Source organism: Apodemus sylvaticus, chromosome 7 (genome assembly GCF_947179515.1).
Source record: "Apodemus sylvaticus chromosome 7, mApoSyl1.1, whole genome shotgun sequence".
Lineage (NCBI taxonomy): Eukaryota > Metazoa > Chordata > Mammalia > Rodentia > Muridae > Apodemus > Apodemus sylvaticus.
The window spans coordinates 22,826,712-22,848,807 of NC_067478.1; the positions used below are offsets into that span (position 1 = coordinate 22,826,712).

At 38.0% G+C, this 22,096-nt stretch overlaps 1 protein-coding gene across 4 annotated transcripts in view; it reads right to left on the minus strand.

The window, feature by feature from the left end:
- Positions 1-22,096, minus strand: part of Stag1 (stromal antigen 1) — a 757,688-nt gene that overhangs the window by 25,559 nt on the left and 710,033 nt on the right. For all 4 annotated transcript variants that reach the window (XM_052187537.1, XM_052187535.1, XM_052187534.1 and 1 more), the window contains 3 exons: positions 8,202-8,294; positions 6,932-7,106; positions 5,440-5,579 (listed from right to left, as the gene is read on the minus strand). In XM_052187537.1, the coding sequence (XP_052043497.1) occupies positions 5,440-5,579; positions 6,932-7,106; positions 8,202-8,294 (408 nt within the window). The remainder of the gene's footprint in view (positions 1-5,439; positions 5,580-6,931; positions 7,107-8,201; positions 8,295-22,096) is intronic.

Consider the following 22,096-nt stretch of genomic DNA (forward strand, 5'->3'; position numbering starts at 1 on the left):
CTGCCTGGCTTCACAATTCTTTACATATCTTAAAAAAGAACAATTCTCATTGCTGGTGGGAGTGCAAACTTGTATGACCACTTTGGAAGTCAATTTGGCAGTTTCTCAGAAAATCAGGAACAGTTCTATACCATGACTCAGCTATACCACTCCTGGCCACATACCCAAAAGCTGTTCGACCATACCACAAGGACACTTGTTCAATTATGTTCATTGCAGCTTCATTTGTAATAGCCAGAAACTGGAAACAACCTAGATGTGCCTCAACTGAAGAGTGAATAAAGAAAATGTGGTATATGTATATAATGGAATACTATTCAGCTATTGAAAAAGAGACATGAAATTTGCAGGTAAATGGATAGAATGAGAAAATATCACTCTGAGTGAGGTGACCCAGAAAGACATGTATGTATGTACTCACTTATAAGTAGACATTGCCCATCAAGTACAGGATAGTTATGCTACAATCCATAGACCCCAGAAAAGGAGGTCCCAAAGGAAGATGTGTGACTCTAACTCAGAAGAATAATTAAAATACACATTGGATGTGGATGGATGGAGGGAACTGGGTAGGAGAGGAGGTGAGGAGGCAAATGAGGATGGGGATCAGGCGTGGGAAGAGGGGGGTAGGAGAGGGCTGAGAGAGAATGGAAATTGGTGGAGGACATCTCTGTGTCTAGCCAGAAACCTGGGATGGGGGAGGCTTTCAGTAGTCTATGGGAGCCATGCTAGCTGAGACTTTGAGCAGCCAGGGATTTGAAGTGGCTAGTAACCAGGCAGGACTTTTCTCATTGCTGGCAGGACTTTTAGTGGCAGGAGGCAGATATCAACCCACCAACAAAACTTTCTACCCAAAATTTGTCCTGCCTACAAGATGTGCAGGGATAAAGATAGAACAAAGACCAAGGAAACCTCCAAGCAATTACTAGCCTACCTTGAGACCTATCTGTGGGAGAGAGCTAATCCTGACACTATTAGTGATATTCTGCTATGCTTGCAGACAGGAGCCTAGCACAATTGTCTCTGGACAGGCTTCATCCAGTAGCAGATGGAAATAGATGTAGAGACCCAATTAGTCTCTCCCAGATGAGTTCAGGGAGTCTTGTGGAAGAGTAGTGGATAGAATTGAGTGAGCTGGAGGGGTCAAAGACACAGGAAGACCCACAGAGTCGACAAACCTGGGCTCAGGGGGCTCACAGGGACTGAACCACTAACAGAAGACTATGCAGGTGCTGGGGCTAGGCTCCCTACATATTTGCAGCTTGGCCCCCTAACAATTGTAGCAGGAACTGTCTCTAACGCTGTTGCCTTTGGATCCCTTTGCCCTAGCTGGATTGCCTGCTCGGGTCTCTGTGTGAGACCCTTCAGTTCCACTGCGACTTGATGTTCTTGGTGGTGGTAGTACTCCTGGGTGGAGCCTTCTCCTTCTCAGAAGAGGAACAGGTAGAGAAGGGATTTGTTAGAATGAGATTGGGAGGAGAGAGAGGGGCAGGACTGAGATTGAGATGTAAAGTGAATAAATAATGAAAAAAACATTATGAAGTGATTAATAAATCGAAAGAAAATAAAAGCTAAAAATTCCAGGGGATGAAGAAATACATATTAACATTTTCTCATTCTTCTTTGCTATGTCTTTTTGCTTTTTTTTTTTTTTTTTTTTGTCTTGAGATATTGAACTTACTTGGTATATTAACTAGGTTGGCCCTGAGCTCATTAAAGGGATCCTTCTGACTGCCTCTCTTGCTCCAGCTCCGTACCCTTCACAATAGGCTGGAAGTCACATCATCTAAAAGGTTATGTGTCACTAATGTGCATGAAGGTTCACACCTGTAATACCATCTTTCCAGAATCTGAGGCAGGCGAATTACTCAGGCATTTAAGGTCAGTAGATATGGTGTGTTCTGCCCAGGCCAGTTTGGGAGTACAGTGAGATTGTGTCATAAAAATTAAAGAGCTAAAGATGTCTCAGTGCAACCACGTCTTGGGATCTACATGGTGGAAGGAGAGTACAAATTTCCACAAGCTGTTCTCTGACTTCTACAAAGATGCTAAGCTACATATGAACTAACTCTACACACACACACACACACACACACACACACACACACACACACACACACACACAGTAAATAAAAGAGCAAAAATAAAGGCCTGGTGAGGACTTTAATCCCAGCACTCGGAAGGCAGAGGCAGGCAGATTTTTGATTTTGAGCACAGCACATTCTACAGAGCTAATTCCAGGATAGCCAGGGCCATACAGAGAAACTACGCATCACAAAATTAAACAAACAAAAAGTAAAAATGGAAGCAGCCAGTCAACCAGGTACCCAGGGAGCACCAGAATGAAAGATAGCTTGGGACCCTGCCCACCAGGGCTCCACCTGAATCCAGGAGCTGGGCAGCCAACAACTGTCTGGGCATGTATCCTACCAGGGAGCATCTGACCTGCAGGGAGTCCCACAGTTAGAGGGAGTCCTGCATTCAGAGGTGAGGCTGCCACTACCTTTGCTCCTGTGACAGTGAGGAGGGGCAGACTGGTGGGCAGGGATCATCAGAGTAGAGGATCACTTGGGACATAGAAAATGTAGGAAAGAAGTCGAGTCATGGATCCAAGCATCAACAACAGAATACAAGAGATAAAGAATCTCAGATGCAGAAGATACCATAGAAAGCATTGATACAACAGTCAAAGAAAATGAAAAATGCAAAAAGCTCCTGACCCAAAAATATCCAGGAAATCCAGGACACAATGAGAAGACCAAACCTAAGGATTATAGGTATAGAAGAGTGAAGATTTCCAACTTAAAGGGCCAGTAAATGTCTTCAACAAAATCATAGAAGAAAACTTCCCTAACCTAAAGAGATGCCCATGAACATACAAGAAGCTTACAGAACTCCAAATAGATTTGACCAGAAAAGAAATTACTCCTGTCACATAATAATTAAAACACCAAATGTACTAAACAAAGAAAGAATATTAAAAGCAGTAAGGGGAAAAGTCAAGTAAAATATAAAGGTAGACCTATCAGAATTACACCAGACTTCTCACCAGAGACTATGAAAGCCAGAAGAGCCTAGGCAGATGTCATACAGACCCTAAGGGAACACAAATGCCAACCCAGGATGCTAGATCCAGCAAATCTCTCATTTACTGTAGATGGAGAAACCAAGATAGTCCATGATAAAAACAAATTTACAAAGTATCTTTCCACAAATCCAGTCCTTCAAAGGATAATGAATGGAAAACACCAACAAAAAGAGGGCAACTACACACTAGAAAAAGCAAGAAATTAATTTGATCCTATAAAGAGTTGTGGAGTAAAAAATGCTATGCCTGATGAAAACCTTGAATATACATAGTTCACTTTTGAGAACCAATACACCATGTGGAAGGGGTAATTAGGAAAAAAACAAGGCAACATATTTTATGCATCTCTCTTTCCCTGATAATGGAAAATTTTATATAAGCAGGGAAGGAAAAGCAATGGTAAAGTATTCCTGAGATTTCAGTTTAAAGAACTAACTGGCGTTACACCTGGTTATTTTAGACAAACTGGTTTCATATACCAAATAAATCCTAAGAAATCTATAGAGATTATGAAAATTGTGCTTTTCAGAATGAAGAAAATTAGGAAAGGTATGATAGAGTCATATAGGTAATTTTCCAGAAGACACAGGATTAGTTGGAAAATTACATAATCCTTCACCTTATATGTACATAAGACTGGACATGGCAGCACACACACTTTTAATATCAGCAAGCAGAAGGCAGAGTCTCTTGAGTTCCAGTCTAGACGGGGCTTGGGAAAGTGAGACCTTACGCAAAGAAACAACAAAACCACACAAATAAAAGTATATGGTTCTACACTACACATTCCCCTTTTAAAATCAAAATATAAAGTACAAAGTCCCATTATGGAAATTATGGCATTTTAATACACATTTTCTTTCTTCCTTAATTCTCCCATAAGGCCTGTTTTTAGTTTCATGGCTTATACCTGCACTCAGTTTCCCATTCATGTAAAAATTAGAAGCAAGGGCCAGCAGGATATCAGAGAACAGGTATTGTTTATCTGAGCCAGGGATAAAACATTTAATACAATTGCTGGATCAACCCATTCTTCTGAAATTTCATTTTTCATTGTACCTGAATAGAAGTCCATTGTATATATGTATCACCTTTTCTTTACCATTCATTACTTTTTCATTTCACCAGCTGATAGCCATCTAGGCTGGTTCCATTTTGTGAACAGAGCAGCAAGAAACATGGATGAACACGTACCTCTGTGGTAGTATAGAGAATGCTCAGATGTATGTCCAGGAATGATACAGCTGGGTCACATGGTAGTTCTATTTTTAACTTTTTGAAAAACCCATACACTTATTTTCATAATGGACACAGCAGTTCACACTTGATCATATTTATTTTTGATTTGTGTTTTTTTTTTTTTTTGAGAAGTATTTACTTACTTCCAGTCTTATTTGTAGAATGACAGTTTTTATATTTGGTACTTACTGTTTTGAAGATAGTAATGCCTTGTTAAACAGGTAATAGTTTTTTTTTTTTTTTTTAAATTTTATAGGCTGTCTTTTCATTCTGGTGACTTTTTGCTACACCCAAGCTTGTTAATGTTACATTCTTACCCATGTGCTAATTTGATCAATTTCCTTTCCCTCCTTGAATTCTAACATAGCAGAAAGGTATTGCTAGTGTCTATATCTTAAAATGTTTTCATTTATCAGTTTTAATGTTTGGGTTTTAAATTAAGGCTTCTGTTTTATTTTGAGTTTTTATTTTATTTTTTTGGTGCAGGGTGAGAGACATAAATCTAAATTCATTTTTCCCTAGCAGAACACACCTAAGTACAACACTGTTTTAAAGTTTCAAGTTTTGTTAAAGTCTTTTTTTTCTCTGGTAGTGCTGTGATGGAATTTAGGACTCATCCATGATAGGTCACCGAGTCTCATAAATGTTAGCCATATCTTCAGTGCACAAAAAAATTCATATTCAAACTGGAATTATATGATATAAAAACAAGTGTAGCTAAAGATACAAGTGGAACAAAAGAAACAGGTAACATTCTGAATATGGGCAAAAGAAAATACTCCCTGACTTGAAAACAAGGCACTCTGGGGACTGCTGTTGCCTCCTTGCTATCCTTTCTGGCCATACCATTAAGTTCTGAGAGCTTATTGTACAGGATCAAGACGTGAAGCTTATAGAAAAGAGAGAGAGCAGCAAAGTGTAGGAACTGAGACAGTGTGGAATAATCAATACTGCAGATTGATAAGCAACTTAAAACTTAAGTACATTTACCAGAGAGACAGACTTCATCACAAAATTACCCTCCATATACTTGTGAAAGCTTTTTTAGTTATCTATTCATCTTAATTACCTATTTCTCTACTATACAGAAAGGACAAAATATGAAACAATACCTTCATGTAGTGTTTAAAGATGTCTGCAGCTGCATGCATGTCAACAATATCATAAATGATAAGTTTGCTGAAGGCAGCAAGCAGGTTCCTTCTTTTATGTAAGGCTTCAATTTTATTAGCTTCATCTTCTTCATCACCCTCTAGCACAGAAAATGAGGTAGTTAGGAATTTAGTCTGTTTCTGCAGAGACTGTGTACAATTGAAAACTATCTGAGTATTAATTCTAGTTTATTTATCTATCTAGCTAGCTGTGCTGGGGACCAAATTCTGGGGCTTTTCACATGGTAGTTAATTGTTGTCAATGAGCTGCAACCCTAGAAAATTTAATTTATAATGGATGAAAATATTACACTTATTACTTCAGAATAAATACCAGGAACTAAAATTCCTACCTTCTAGCAGTTCTAACATAAAGAAACTATAAAGATATTGCTTCTCTTATATTTTTATCATAACATACTGTTTATCTAAAGTGCTGTCCTAATTTCTACATTTTGTATATGATAATATATTCCCCCCAGAGAAGAAATTTATGAGGTATAGACAAAGAATTATTTTTTGTTTATTTTACTTTTTCAAAAAGAGAAATGGAAATATAAGTGTTGGTGGCACACCTTTAACCTGAGGAAGTAGAGGCAGGTGGATCTTTATGAGTTCAAGGCCAGCCTGGACTGCAGAGCAAGATGGAAAATAGCCAGGCTTCATTTTTGGTCCTATATTTGATTATATAATTGGTCAAAATTTATAGATATAAACACATTAATGTTTATTCATTTGCAGGTATGTACTTGTCTATGTGAGTACAGGCACATGTCCTGACTTGGGTGCCAGAACTGAACTTGTACAAGAGCAGCAAATGCTCTTAACATTGAGCTATCTCCAGACTCAGATAAAATGTATTTTCATTTTTACTTAATTAAAAAAATTTTTTTGCCAGGCTTAGTGAGTTCACCAGTTCAGGTACTTGGGGACAGAGGCAAGTGGATCTCTGTGAGTTTAAGGTCAGCCTGGCCTACAAATGAGGCTAGCTAACCTGGGCTCTGTTACACAGAGTAACCCTTTCCTGAAAAACCAAAATCCCCAAAGAACACCCTCCCCTCGAATTATTTTACTTTATTTGTATGAGTGTTTGCCTGCATATTTATGTGGACCATGTGCTTGACTGGTGTCCAAGGAGATCAGAAGAGGGCATCAAATTCCCTAGAACTAGAATTGCTGACAGCTGTAAGCTCCCCTGTAGGTTATAGGAATTGAACGCAGGTCTCCTCTGGGAGAGCAGCAGGTGTTCTTAACCACTGAACAATCGTTAGCCCCCAAAGAAATGTACTTTTAGAAGTTTGTAAAATTGTTCATAACAAATACTGTCTTCCTCACACTGGCTTATCTATTTGTAGTTCTTAAGAATAGATAAATCTCTATAAATTTTAGAATTGGATTTACCCTACCCCTACTGCAATCTTTTAAGGTTGACAAGGTGAAAAGTCGTAAGTACCCATGCTTTGGTTTTCCTCATCTTGGTCAATGAAAACGTGATCCATCACAAAACTGAGGAGTTCAGACTGGAGTCCAGTATCTGGATTAAACACCAAAGGCTGAAGGCCCTCTCTGCCACCTGTCATCAACTGGTGGCTAAAAATCATTAAAAGATCACAAAGCAGCATGAAAGCCTGCAATTCAAGAAGAATTGATTAGCAGAATAGTACACAAATATAGGAATATCTATTAATACAGGAAAATAGGAATATGTACAAACCAAAGTAATGGGAAACATACTAAATCATAACATTTCAATACCAACACCAAAATCATAAGAATTTAAGTTCCAATTTTTCATACTTATTAACTTTATGAAACTATCTTTTCTCTTTAAACAATGGTTAGATTGAAGACATTGTTTTCTAATTGTATTTTTACTAAAAAATGGCAGATGGAGATTTTGGCTTGAATTTAAAAAAAGTTAAGTTCACCTCCAGTAATATAGGATTAGTTAACAGATGACATCAGAAATCAACGATATACTGCATTAGCATTACTTTTATGAAAAATTAGAACTTAACAAATTAAAATGTAGTACTCAAAATTTAAGCTACTATTTAGATTTAAAAAAAAACTAATAAAAATGCTTTAGAAATAGGATTAAAATTAGATTCAGACCATATATTAAGATGCTCAGGAAAAGCTATTTATAAAGGTGGACGCTTTCAAGAGAATTCAGGAGAATATTTTTTAACTCAGACTACTTTGGATATAAAATATATCAGAGCAGAAACATAAGATTTTGGTTTAACTGGCTACAGCTAGGTACTTTAGCCAGTAATTAATGGTGGGTTTGGGGAGTTACAGAGTAAGCCTTAGGACCAGCTACTTGGGAGGAGTGGTATGAACATATTTTAAATGTATGGCTGAAGTACTCACATGTGTGTATGTATACACAAACTCACACCTATATCTATGAATGAAGCTTTTTCTGGTATTAGGAACTGAAGGTGAGAAGTCAATGCAAGTTAAAGGTCAGCTCACTAGACCCTCAATATTTTAGCATAGAATTCTTGGGAATCGAGAATTCTAAGTATGAATTTAAGTTTTCCAGCTAACAACAGCATACTTGTCAAGTATAAGAACAGAATATATAACTTTAAAATATCTAGACATCAAAACTCTAGGTTGTATATATGCTACTATTGAAAAACTACATATATTGAAAAAATACACTTGAGTTGTTAATAGTCAATACAGAGCAATAGTAACTAAAAATTTTTTACCTGTTCCTTAACTGGTGTATTAACATTAGATAGGCACTGTTGGCAAACAGCCAGAAAAGATTTCACTGTTTTCCTCAATACCAACAAATCCTCCTGTAAAACATTCAAATATGCAAACATGAATAAACATATCCCAGAAAACTGATCCAAGAAATAATAAACAGAAGACAGTCCAACTTGTTTATTATAAAGAAAAACACAGAATTAAACTCATTGGGAATTAATTAGTACAGTTATTTCCTATTTATTGAACATAAGAGAAAGGGTAGAGAACCCAACATTACTATACATCCAGCCATAGTTAATAATAAAATGCGAGGTTAATATTCAGAAAGATTTTCCTTTACAAATGCAGATTTATCTATACTGATCTTAGAATTGTTAGCTCTGTAACACATAATGTAGCAGAAAGATGATGGAATATGAGACTAAAGAAACGACTCAGTGGTTAAGAGCATGTACTGCTCTTTCCAAGGACCCGAGTACAGCTCCCAGCACCCATACTGGGCAGCTTACAACTACCTGTCCCAGCTCCAGGAGGTCCAATGCCTTCCCAGGCACCTGCACTTACATGCACACATGTACACAGACATTCATGCAAACATGTAATTGGAGTAATAATTAAATGTTCAAAATGATGATGAAGTACGGCAGCAAACTGAAATGAAAATAACAAGTTAGCAGGAAATAGGTTTCCTATTTTCAGTGTAGTGCTTGCTGTGTTTTTAGGGGGAAAAGGAATATGTGACTTAATTCTAAGATTGGAGATAAATGTGATTTCTCATTAGACAAGTCTGATAGTATTCCACACATGGTAATATTTAAAAGTATGAAGATAAATGTTATTTTCTTCTTGTTTTTAAGTTATTTGTTATGTTTGTTTTATATAAATGCGTGTACATGCCAAGGCAGAGGACGATTTACAAAAGTCAATTTTTTTTTTTTTTTTTTTTACTTCCACTCTGTGTTCCAAGGTTGAACTCAGGTCACTGGGCTCTACAGCTAGCATCCTTAATCTGTTGGTTTTAGTTCAGGCCCCTTTTGCTTTTTCTTAGGCAGGGTCTTACTATATAGCCCTGTAACTCTGGCTATTCTAGAACTCACCACCTAGACCAGGATGAATGAGAACTCAGAGAGAGCTAACTGCCTCTGTCTCCAGAATGGGATTAAAGACATATGTTACCAAACCTGGCTTCTCCTTTAAAAAATTGTTTTTTCCCCTCTTTGGTACTAGAGATTGAACTTTGAGCTTTGAAAAGAAATGCAAATTTACCCAGCATCCACGAGATAAAGCCCTGTTAATAAGAAGCCAACAGGGAAAATCTGCAAAGTTGTCTGCTAAAGTGACTCCTCCAAAGCCAGAGTCCAGGGTAAAAAGGTCCCTGCAAAGAAACAAGGCACCCAAAGGGAAAAGCTAGTGTTGGCAAGCATGGGAACAGTTTTGCAGAAAATGAAGATGCCAAAAACCAACCAAGCACAGATAGCTAAAGATGCCAAGTGAAATGTATTCATTTTAAATAACTTATTGTTTAAAATACTATTTTTTTAATCAAGGTTTATAAAATTGCTGGTAGTCTCTTTTCTCAGAAGACAGCAATGCTAGGCTCCTGTCTGCAAGCACAACATGGCACCAATAATAGTGTCAGGGTTTGGTGCCCACCCATGGTATGGATCCTAAGTTGGGCCAATCACTGGGTGGCCTTTCCTTCAATCTCTGTTCCATTTTTGTCCCTGCATTTCTTTTAGACAGGAACAATTCTGGATCAAAAGTTTTAAAGGGAGGTTGGTGACCTCCCTATCCCTCCATTGGCTATCTACTAGAGGTGGTCTCTTCAGGTTCCACCTCTGCACTGTTGGGCATTTAGGCTAAGGTCAACACCACCGAGTTGTGGTAGCCTCTCACTTTCCAGGTCTTTCGGGTTTTCTAGAGGTTTCCCACCACCACCTGCAGCTGCGCATTTCCATTCATTTCCCTGAGCCTCTGGGATTCTTTCCTGTCTCCCCCCCATACCTGATCATGCCCCCCTTTCCCCCCTCCCTATCTCTACCTCCTGTGGTTATTTTGTTGCCTTTTCTAAGTGGGATTGAAGCATGCAAACAGGAGCTATCATGACTGTCCTTTGAGAGGCTCTACCAGCAGCTGACTGAGACAGATGTAGATACAGCCAACTATTGGATTGAGGTTGGAGACCCCTATGGAAGAGTTAGGAGAAGGATTCAAGGAGCTGAAGAGGATGGCAACCCCATAGGAAGACAAATAATATCAACTAACCTGGACCCTTGGGAGCTCCCAGAGACTAAGCCACCAACCAAAGAGCATACATGGGCTGGTCTGGGGCACATAAGTAGCAGAGGACTGTCATGTCTGGCCTCCATGGGAGAGGATTGACTAATCCTGTAGAGACTTGATACCTCAGGGAAGGGGAATGTGGGACGGAGGTGGGGGAGGGGGAGGTAGTAGTGGTGGTGTGGGAGCACCCTCTGAGAGGCAAAGGGGAGGAGGAATGTGGGAAAGAGGGCAACATCTGGAATGTAAATAAAACAATTTAAAAAGTTGCAGAATTTTCTTTTACCTTTAAAAAAAAGCTATGTTATTATCACAGAGAATATTTCATTTTTTTTGAGGGGGTGGGGGAAAGGGAGGCATGTGTAACTAACAAAATCTCTCCCAACTGATATGGGAAAACTCCTTATCCTGCTAGCTTAAGAAGATTCCTTTCTTCCTAATAGGGAATTTCTTCTGTTGATGGACATGGTCACCTTGCCACAAAATGCCTTGTGGACATTACAAAACTCAACTTTTTTATTATCACCCTCCCTCTGTACAGCAAGCATAGTCTTAACTCCCTAAAAGCAGAGACCTGTTAGAACTTGGATCCCTAAAACAGATCTTGCTAATGTATTGGCAGATTCAGACTTTCCAGCAACATCACTGAGATGGTTTTCCTCAAAAGAACAGTGGTTCCTTTTCTAGGAGACTGAATCTGCAGACTGTTTTTTTTGCTATTTTCATTTCATTTCCTGCAAGTCAAAGTCAGCTTGTAAAAAATTAAACATCTGTAACGTGTAAAGTCAGTCTTTTCCCTGTTCAAAGCATGAACACCTCATTGGATTTGACTTTGGTAGATCACATGGGAAGTTAGTTGGGAAGATCTGTAAACTGTTAATGATTGCTTGCCTATGTCCTGCCTGATATCACATGATTGTTCATGAAGAATATTTTAAATAAAGCTGGATGCAGTTTCGTGTGGGAAAAATAAATAGGTTCTATTGTTGGACATGTTAGTAGTACCTAACTCAGGAGTTAAGAAGGTAGTGAGGCCAGCACTGTGAGAGCCCAGTCTCGAAACAAGCCCCACCCACCAAATACCCCAAATAGAAGCCTCTCCTTCACAAAACACGCTAAACTAAGTGTAGTGGTGCACACTTATAATCTCAGCACTTGAAAGGGTAAAGTAGGAGAATCAAAATTGTCACCCTCATGGGCTACACATGAAATCTGGTTCCTCAAACCAAAGAACAAACAAAACGCAGATACACCCCTAAGGAAGGGGGCAGTTTTGATTAAACTCTGAAACCAGGACTATGCTATTAGGGCTCATTTTCCCCAGACAAATAAGTCATAAACTGGCATATAATTCATCATTATATTGGTATTTAAAAGAGTAAGGAAGAATAATTATCTGCATAAAGACCATATGGAAATCACTTTAAAAGTTACTCTATTTAAACTTAAAATTCTTTAGAACTATTTTGCCTGGTACTGTCTGAGATCTTCACAAGCCAAATGACACTTCAAGAATATACTTACTTTTGCTAACAGGAGCACATATTTTGAAGGAGGAATGAGCCTATATTGTATGACATATTAAGAGGACAGTCTTGAGGACTTTTAAATTTCTTGCAGGAAAATAATTATATATCTATATCTCAATATTCCTTGAACTTTCAATCTCAAACATTTTCAAAGCACCGGGCTGTGGTCAGTTGAGGTACCAGTCAACCAGAACGAGCATGTAGCGTGAAGACATGGGGTTTATTCTGAACAATTCTGGGTCAGAAGCTGTCTTGGAAGCATTCTCAAAAGGTACCATGTTGTGCAGCTGGCCCTAGGACTGAATTTACACGATACCGAGAAGGTGCTATCCATGCCAACAAGCTCATGGCAGAATGGGAACGTTACATGCATATGACCACACCAGTGTTAAAGATCCTATAAGGCAGGATGAAGTTAAAATCTCCTAATTGTGGAGGGTTAAAATACTGTGGCCAACAGCCAAATTATGTTCGGCTATTTTTAGTTTCCATTATACCAATTCATTGCCCACCTGTGTCTGACCTTGTATCCTTTTAATTATCAGAAAAATAGAAAATGTATTTTTAGCATACCAAGCTTCTACCAATCCAAAGTTATGAATGTCATTTGATAGCATCCGAGGCTTAAAGCAGTTTCCCATACTCTGATAAAACCCACTTATTTGCAGCTTTCACGACATGTATTTGGTAAATTCCTTGATTTATGACTTTGTTTTGTAAGTAATGAAATAGCATGCTAACACTTCCATGGCTATTTGAGGTAGCTGAAATCATGTTGCTGGGACATGGTCACTCACATTCAGTTTAAAAATAAACTATTCCTTATTCCTTTTGAAGTGAAAACTGTATTTTGTGTTGACACTGGCCACACATGGTGACATAATGCCAACACTCGGAAGGATAGATAAGATTTAAAATTGGAAACCAGTCTAGGTGCCATCACAAGACCCTGTATTAAAATAAAAAAAACCCTTGAAATCTATATGCTCAAAAACCTGGTATTCGAGACAGGGCAAAGAATGTTGAAAAGCATAGTTATACCACTGAAAACAGTTACTGTAGTTGGTTAGGGCACCTGCAGGCAAGAAAATAAACAAAAGAAAACAGGACCCATTCCACTTAATGCAAGGACCCATTTTCATTTAAAATGCCATAGTTATTTGGATATTATATTCATGGCAGTAAGGAGCTACTGAAAAATTTTTATTTTGTCACAGGAATACTAAACTTTTGTGTGACAGAGTAGAGGACAATGTGAACCAGGCTAGTTAGAGTGAATATAAATCTTTTGTTGAAAGCTTAAGGTGTAACAAATTTTATGCTTATGTTTATAGCGACAGTTTCACTATATATGTCTATTTCTTGGCATACAACTCTTAAAAATCTTTGCACTTTCTAAAGTTAAGTGACTTTTTCTTATTAGATATGTTCTTTATTTACATTTCAAATGTTATCCCCTTTCCTGGTTTTCCCTGAAATCCCCCTATCCTCTCTCCCCTTCCCCGCTCACCCACCCACCCACCCACAATGACTTTTTGTGTGTGTGATAATGAGTTGACTGATATTAGGCTGGTATTCCATAGGTACCTTCAGGCTACTCATTGAAAAGACAAGGCATAGTTAGAGTTAGCCCTTTAAAACCCTTTCTTATAGTCTTGAACAATATACTAAATACTTATCCTTATCCCAAAGATAAATGCAGCTCTCACTTTCTTTTTGCAACAGATGGAAAAAATTAAAGAAATCCAGAACTGGTCAAAATGCATATAATAAATGAATGGGTGGGGTGCCCAACTGATATATTTGTGACATAACCCTTACACCTATTGAAAATCATGGAAGAAAGGGAGGAAAGAATATAAGAGCCAGAGCCCAGGGTCCCTGCTGTCATGATATCTTATTTATTATTACATGTTATACATATGTATATATGAACATTGTATATAACATATTGAGATTGTTTAGCTTTTCTTGTTTGTACATATGCCCAAACTTATCACTCAGGATTGGACAAGTTGTCCTAGAGTTTATCAAGAAACTGGAAGAAAGTGATCCCCCTCTCATCTCCATCTCATCTCTAGATGAATATCTAGAGCTCTTCATCTAGGGACGGTGTACAATTTCTTGTCTGCTTTAGCATGTGAACTGGTGGTGGCATTAGTCTTGTTCAAGCAACCACCTTTGAAAGTTCCTGGGTGCATTGTCTCTGTCAGTATCTAAAAACCAAACGTTGTCTTCTAATTCCATGGAGTGGGAAGCTAATGGTTGGGTTGAGTACCAATGACGAAAAGAAGCATGTTTATGTAATGAAGTTTCCAAAGTAACTCAAAAGGACAGGTTTCAAGAAGCTTCTAGAAAGATGAACACTGTATCTTGGAGATTGGAGTTTCTCTGGTTTCCATATGTATTCTGTATGGTGCTGTTGTTACTGTATCACAGGGTGTGCTCATAATTTAACATATAGAATATGTGCTTTAAATGTGAATGGCCCTCATAGTTAATATATTTGAATGCTAGGTTCCTAGTTATAGAACTGTTTTGGAAGTCTCAGGAGCCTTGTTGGAGAAGTATGTCACTGGGGGCAGGCTTTGAGGCTTAAAAGACCCATATCATTTTGAGTGATGCTTTCTCTCCTGCTTCATCCCTCTCTTTCTCTCTTTGCCTCATGGTTGTGTTTAAAGATGTTAGCTCTCTCAGCTACTATTCCAGCACCATGCCTGCCTTTCTGTTTGCCATGCTCCCTGCCATGACAGTTATGGACCTAACCCTCTAAAACTCTAAGCCCAAAACAAACTCTTTCATAAGTTGCGTTGGTTAAGGTATGTTATCACAGAAATAGAAAAATAACTAAGATACCAGATTCATAGCAGTTTAATCAAAAATAATCTGGAGCTGACAACAGAAGTGAGCCCTCAACTCACATCATCCATTTCTAGGTAGTAACAGAACTGAGTCAGAGAACACACAGCTGATGTACACTAAAGAAACAAAATAATCCTGGAAGGCTTCCTCCATTCCCATTCCTCCCATTACTGGGTCACAGAAATATATTTTGATATGAAAGTATAAGGAGAAACAGACTTTGTTTTTCTTCTTCCTTAACATTCTTACATTTGGTGGTAGCAACGGAATAGCCCCGACTCACGAACACCTGAAGCTTAGGAAAAAAAATATGAAAAGGTAGAGGATGAGGAACATTTGGTTGGATGACTACGTATTTACTCATGGTATGATCAAAACTTCATCTGTGTTACAACTGTTTTTTTTTGTTTTGTTTTTGTTTTTGCTTTTTTTAGAGACAGGGTTTCTCTGTATAGCCCTGGCTTTCCTGGAACTCACTCTGTAGACCAGGCTGGCCTTGAACTCAGAAATCGCCTGCCTCTGCCTCCCAGAGTGCTAGTATTACAGGCATGTGCCACCTCCGCCTGGCTACAACTCGTTATTAAATGTAACTTAGAGATGGAATAGACCTAGCTGACCTAGATCATTCATTAAGTACACACAGAAATGCAAAATAACCAACTAAACATAACAACTTGGTCATTACCTTTAAAATGTAAAATAGAAGTGAGAAGGAGGGTTCTTTGTTTGCATCAAGGACCTGATGCTGGATTGGCCATACTCAGATATCAGCTTGTCTGAGCTCAGGCCAATGATATCAAAGCCTTTTCCTTCTTCACAAAGGGGGAAATTATGCCAGGACAATAGAGAACATTTCTAAAACCTTGATTATCAAAATAGTAGTAAATGTTAGTCAGAGGAAGGCATAACCAAGAAACCGAGAACCGTGGGATTTAGGGTGGAGAAACTACTTTATTTTGAAGACTAGAATAACTCCTTCCTGAGGAGTTTTTATTAAAATACACCTTGATAATACTGATCAGGATCAGGATCTCTGGTTTTAAATGCTGTTGAGTGGAAGGCTATATGTATGAATGAATGCAGCCTATGAAGCAGCAATCACAAAATAACTGTCCTCTACTTAAACACACAAAATATCATTCCCAAAGCATTGGTAAAACATATAAAAGCCATTGTCAAGTCTACTTTCTCTGAGAAGCATAACTGTACAGTTACCCATATACCAAGTGAGAAAACTACAGATGAGAGAGTTAATATGTGATATATGTAGGCTACTGTGAGACTGGATCTATGATGGCCTTGACAGTCACTCAGCCAACACGACTGGGGGTTTGAATGAATGTTCCCCATAGGCCCATGTGTTTGAATGTTTTTCCTTAGTTGGGGGAACTGTTTGGCAAAGAGTAGAATGTGTGGCCTTGTTGGAGGTGTATCACTGGGGCATAGCTTTGAGGTTTCAAAGACACACAAAAGTCCCAGTTTTTTCTCTGCCTTATGCTTGTAGATCAAGATGTAAGCACCCATATACAGCTTCAGTGCCATGGTCCCTATGTGATAGTTATGAACTGTAATCTTCTGAAATTGTAAGCAAATTAAATCCTTTCTTTTATAAGTTGCCTTGGTCATGGTATTTTATCACAGCAACAGAAAACTAGCTTAAAAGAATGTCATCCAGGTGATGATATATTCTATGATTAAAGGTACTCTTTTATTTTTATTTTTAAAGATTTATTTATTATAGGTAAGTACACTGTAGCTATCTTCAGACACCAGAAGAGGGTGTTAAATCTCTTTATGGATGGTTGTGATCCACCATGTGGGTGCTGGGATTTGAACTCATGGCCTTCAGACGAGCTCAATGCTCTTATCTGCTGAGTCATCTCTCCAGCCCTCTAAATAAGTTAACAAGAGAATGTGCAAAGTCAAAAGGGAGAGGAACTAAAGTATTCATTTTAGGAAGGTGGATAGTTTAAATTTAGGGGCTAGCTATCAGCCTGTGATACAAGGACCCAGGAACCCTAACTTGTTTATTGTAGTTCCAAAAGAAATCTTGACTTTTCCTGTACTATAAAAAGATGTAGGAAGCTAAGAGTCAGACAGACAGGAAAACATATCAATTGTTAGAACCAAAACAAGAGACTTAAAATGCACAAATTATCTCAATTAAGATGGAGGAATGAATTTCCCACTTTGTACCACAGTCCTGTACTAGCCACCATGTTTATACAACAGATAATTCATCTTTTATTATGAATTCTTGGTTTTGGTAGCTGAAAACAAAGATAAGAGCTGAGATTTAAAATCAACTAATTAATATGCATTATTAACTGAAATTACTCAATTGCTAACTGAAATAAATCAATTTAGTTGTCTCAGAAACCTTACCAGCAGTTAATATCATTCTTATCCTGAATATTAGAAAACTGAAGCTTAAGATGAGGTAATTTACTTATTCACACGTAACTATAATGAACCAATATTTAAAAATTTAGTATTTAACTCAAAAGATTGATCATCCCTCACACCCAATAACACACACACACACACACACACACACCACACACACACACACACAGAGAGAGAGAGAGAGAGAGAGAGAGAGAGAGAGAGGGGGGGGGGCTATGAACTTTTAAGATACATTTGGCCACCAACTAATCACCATATAACTAACACCTAGCAACTATTAATTATTAGAAAAAGATTCAAGCTAAGAAACCCAAAGAAGGAAGGAAAACAGATTGCTACAGCCCTCAAAAAATAAGTATGATAATACATTTTTAAAAAGTGGTCTGATAGGAAAATAGACTTTGTCACTAATTTTTTTGGGCAGGACCTCAAATCCTTGTACTAGAAAAGATTATTGTGCTTTGTCTAAATATTCTTTGGTATAGGTGTGAATATGTATTTGTCTGTGTGCACATTTTTTTGTATATATAGGCCAGAAGTCCACACTAGATGTTCTTCTCAGTCTTTCTATACATTATTCTTTGAGAAAGTCTTTCACTGAATCTGGTGCTCACTGATTTGGCTAGGCTGCCTGGCTGGCAAGTTCCAGGGATTTGCCTGTCTCTGCTTCTCCCGCACTGACTACAGACATGCTCTTCCATACCCAGTCTTTTAGGTGGGTACAGGGGATCTGAACTTGTGTTTTTGATGGCACAAGAAATATATTACTTTAGTGGCTGAACTAACTCCCCAGTCCCTAAATATTTCTAAAACAGTCTTTGGTCATTGACAAGCTCATAAAAAAAAAAAAAGTCCCTTTTACACTGTAATAATTATTTAGGACAGATCTTTTCACTCCTCACTTATTCTTACTTAGTTCAAGACAAAATATTTCAGTAAGCTCAAGAGTTAGACAGCATCGATCAGCTGACAAGCTAATGGAGTCGAGGAACTCTTAAATTACTCATGAAGGTAGATACTCCACCAGAAGGCAAGAACTAGAGATCCAGGATTAGGGCTGCAAACACAGTAAGCACTGTCCCCTGCAACCCTGCAGTTTACCCTACTAATAAAATGTCAAAACCATGAACCATGAGGTTTTACATTTCTATATAGAAAATGTTTATTTCTGGTTCTCAGATGATTTGAAGATATTGAAATTGAATAAAAATTTCAAGTACAGAATTTGTTATGAACACTTACATCTAGATTATTTTCCTTTTCCTTCCCCGTTTAACCTTTTTTTTTGGGAAAGGGTTTCACTGCTACATAACATAGGCTGGCCTTGAACTCTGCTTTCTGAAGGCTAAGTGCTGGAATTGAAGCAAGGTGTCAATGGATATAAGACTTGGATCTTTCTTGCCTACCTTTTTCTAGATAGTCATATAATTACTTGCAACTGGACATAGAAAGGACATAACTATTAAACTCTGGTAGTCAAGGAATGACCAAAGGTAAACTTTTAACTAATGGGATAGATTCAGAATTTTCAATTTCTGAAGATTCTAAAAGTAAAATAAATTGTTTATAGTGAAACTTTGTTCCTTTAGGGATAGTTCTCATCTCTTAGTCCTTGCCCCAGTCCTTTTTCCTCAGAGCAGTAACTGCAGATGGAGAGAGGTCTTAGCTATTCTTATTATAGGAATGTGCTAGGATCCAAGGAAGCTATTTCTTCTTCATAGCTACAAAGAAGGAACAGGAGAACAACAACAAAGATAAAGAGCCTGCCCTCTTTTCCTTTAGTCTGTTTAAATATTTAGGTGGTAGATGCAGAGAAGGCACTATAGTCACTATATGTAAGTAAGAAACACATTTTTAATCAAGTACTTCATTAACAATTTAATTTATAGTAAATAAGGGATGCTGGCTTTGACTTAAAGAATTAGGGTTAGGGCCAGAGTCCAGTGGCAAAGAATGGACTCCAAGCAGTTTAGAAGAGAAACAGGCAGGGTGAGGTAGGATAGCATGCTTGTAAGAAAGTAGAAAACAGAACATGCTGGGTGTCACAGTATATTTGGAAAGCAGAAACAGCCAGATCTTTGTGTGTTTAAGGCCAGCCTGGTATACACAATGAATTCCACAGTGTCTAGAGCCACATAGTGAAAACTTACTTCAAAATAAATAAACGAATAGAAATAGCTTAAAATATATAGAGAAATAGAGAAAGGAAGGGCAAAAACACAGAACAATATTCAAGTGGGAAAAAATGAAAATTCTTTATCTTCAAGATGAAAAAGGCAACTCTTTAATTTCCAACTCTTATTTACAGGCTCTCTAACGCTTTTGTATAGGTTCAGAAAGAGCTAAACTTAAGAGTGCTGCTTCTTGTTCAGAGCTGACAGTGAAAGCTGCCTGTAGGAACCATCACTAGGGGGCACTGGCACAAAGAGCACTGAGCAAGACTCCTGAGCTTGTCAAACAGCTTCCAACAGCTCTCAGGCTGACACCAGGCTCACCTACATTTTACAAAACAGTCTGAAACTGTTTTGCCACAATCTGTTCAAATACTTCATACAAAAGGTTTATCATCAAATTAAATTATAACTTGATTTAACCTTCAAATATAATTATCATTTAGAATCTCCTGAATGACAGTGCTCTTGACAGGTCAGAAGAAAATCAAATTCAAGAAAAATTTCTTTATAAAGAAGCAAACTTACATTATATCCCTTAAGTATATTATAATTCTTGACTTAGCAATCCTATCCTAGGTGCATAACAAAACATGAAATAATAAAGAACGCAGAACAAGGTCTTATATGAAAATGGCCATTGTATTAATTCCATAGCAAAAAAAAAAAAAGTTCAAAAGTATTCAAGTTCAAAAGTATTCAAAATATTCAAGAAGGTAATAAATTCTTATGGAAAAAAAAAAGCCGGGCAGTGGTGGTGCACACTTGGGAGGCAGACACCGGAAAATTTCTGAGTTTGAGGCCAGCCTGGTCTACAGAGTGAGTTTCCAGGACAGCCAGGGATACACAAAGAAAACCTGTCTTGACCCCCACCCCCTGCAAAAAATTCTTATGTAGCTACAAAATGGATTACTATGCAATTATTAAAAATATTCCTGAGGAGATGCAGAAATGGCAAGGGTTAAACCATGTACTGTTCTTGTAGAGGACCTGGGTTTGGATGCCAGCACTCACATCATGGGTCACTATCATCTGTAAATCCAGTTCAAGGTCCTGGTGTCTCTTCAGAACTACAAGTAGGCAAAATATTTATACACATAAAAATATCCTTAAAATAGTCTTGGGAGATTATAGATGGTGGATGGCTGTCTTCAGAAAATAAGCTAGTGAATGCTGAATGCAGCCATAAGCAAAGCAAAGGGTACTTAAACAGCTAGAAGAAGAGCCAAACCCAGAACAGCAGCAGTCACAGTGGGACCAGCGAAGAACTTCCTTATCTTAGTGCCCTATAGGTATTCAGCACTGATAACCAACTGAGTAAAGGCAACATACCATTTAAACATTAAAATTTCTGCTGTCCTAGAGTATATCAGACCACGTACAAGGGGCCTACATGCTAGAACCTGACTTAAAAAAAAAAAAAGAAAAAGAAAAACCACTGGGTTACTGTGGAAAAGAAATGTTGCAACAGATCTAGTGTTCAGAAAGCTGAACATTCAATGGGAACTATAGTGGCATCAGAATTTTCACAGTGATTTCAGGCAAGAACTGCACTGGGGCCTAGAAGGAAACCCTTCAGGTCTGACCAGATCAGAGACTCCCTTTAGAGACAACTGCAAGGGTAATTTGATCACTCAAAGGCAAGGCAGAGGAGAAAATGGGACCTTTATGGAAGAGGACAGCCCAGCAGTAGGAAGAAACTTGATAGTCTAGACAAGAACTAACAACCAGGCAGTTCTTATATCACCCCCCCCCATCTCTACCCAGTTTTCTCCTCTATATTTATCCCATCTGTAGTTAACAGCCATAATAACTTTAGCAGGGCATCTTGGTCATGGTCTGTTCTTGCCCTATATTTTCCCCTAAATCCTTCTTTATTGTAATTACTTTTTTCGTCCCTTCTTTTTCATTTCTCCTTGCCCAAAGAAAATAGTCTCATCTGGTTTACAAGAACTACAAGCTGCTGGGCAGTGGTGGCGCACACCTTTAATCCCAGCACTTGGGAGGCAGAGACAGGTGGATTTCTGAGGCCAGCCTGGTCTAAAGGTTGAGTTCCAGAACAGCCAGGGCAACACAAAGAAAACCAGTCTCAAAACAAACAAACAAACAAACAAACAAACAAACAACCCCACAAGCCCCAGACACTGGAAACAAGACTGATTTACATAATCTGTCAGCACATTTTTATCTCTTCATCTACTTTTAGGCAAAACTCCTTCATCCCTGACTTCTTTTACCTAAACAAGTTCCACTTCCTATGTTTTCTTTCTCTGCTTTTCATCACCCCAATACTAATCATTAATCACAGTATGTTTTCTTTTTTTGTTTTTCCCACTTATACCCATAAGAACCAATACGCCACTACATATAGTCTTATCAATATTCCATTATTACTGAAATGATTAACATGTAAAGGATTACTGTTGGACTTAGTACTTTATTTCCAAAATGATTCTATACCTGGATAGTGACTATTGTTGCAAGAACTGCTTGGGAGAATACATATGGCAGCCTGAATATCAATCTTACAGAGAGAAAAAAAAATCTCAACCTTTCTAAAACTTAGTGCTAACCTAAAATATTGTATACCTGCAGCCAACATCCTGTTATACAGAAAGTCTTGGAATAGTTGGTCCCAAG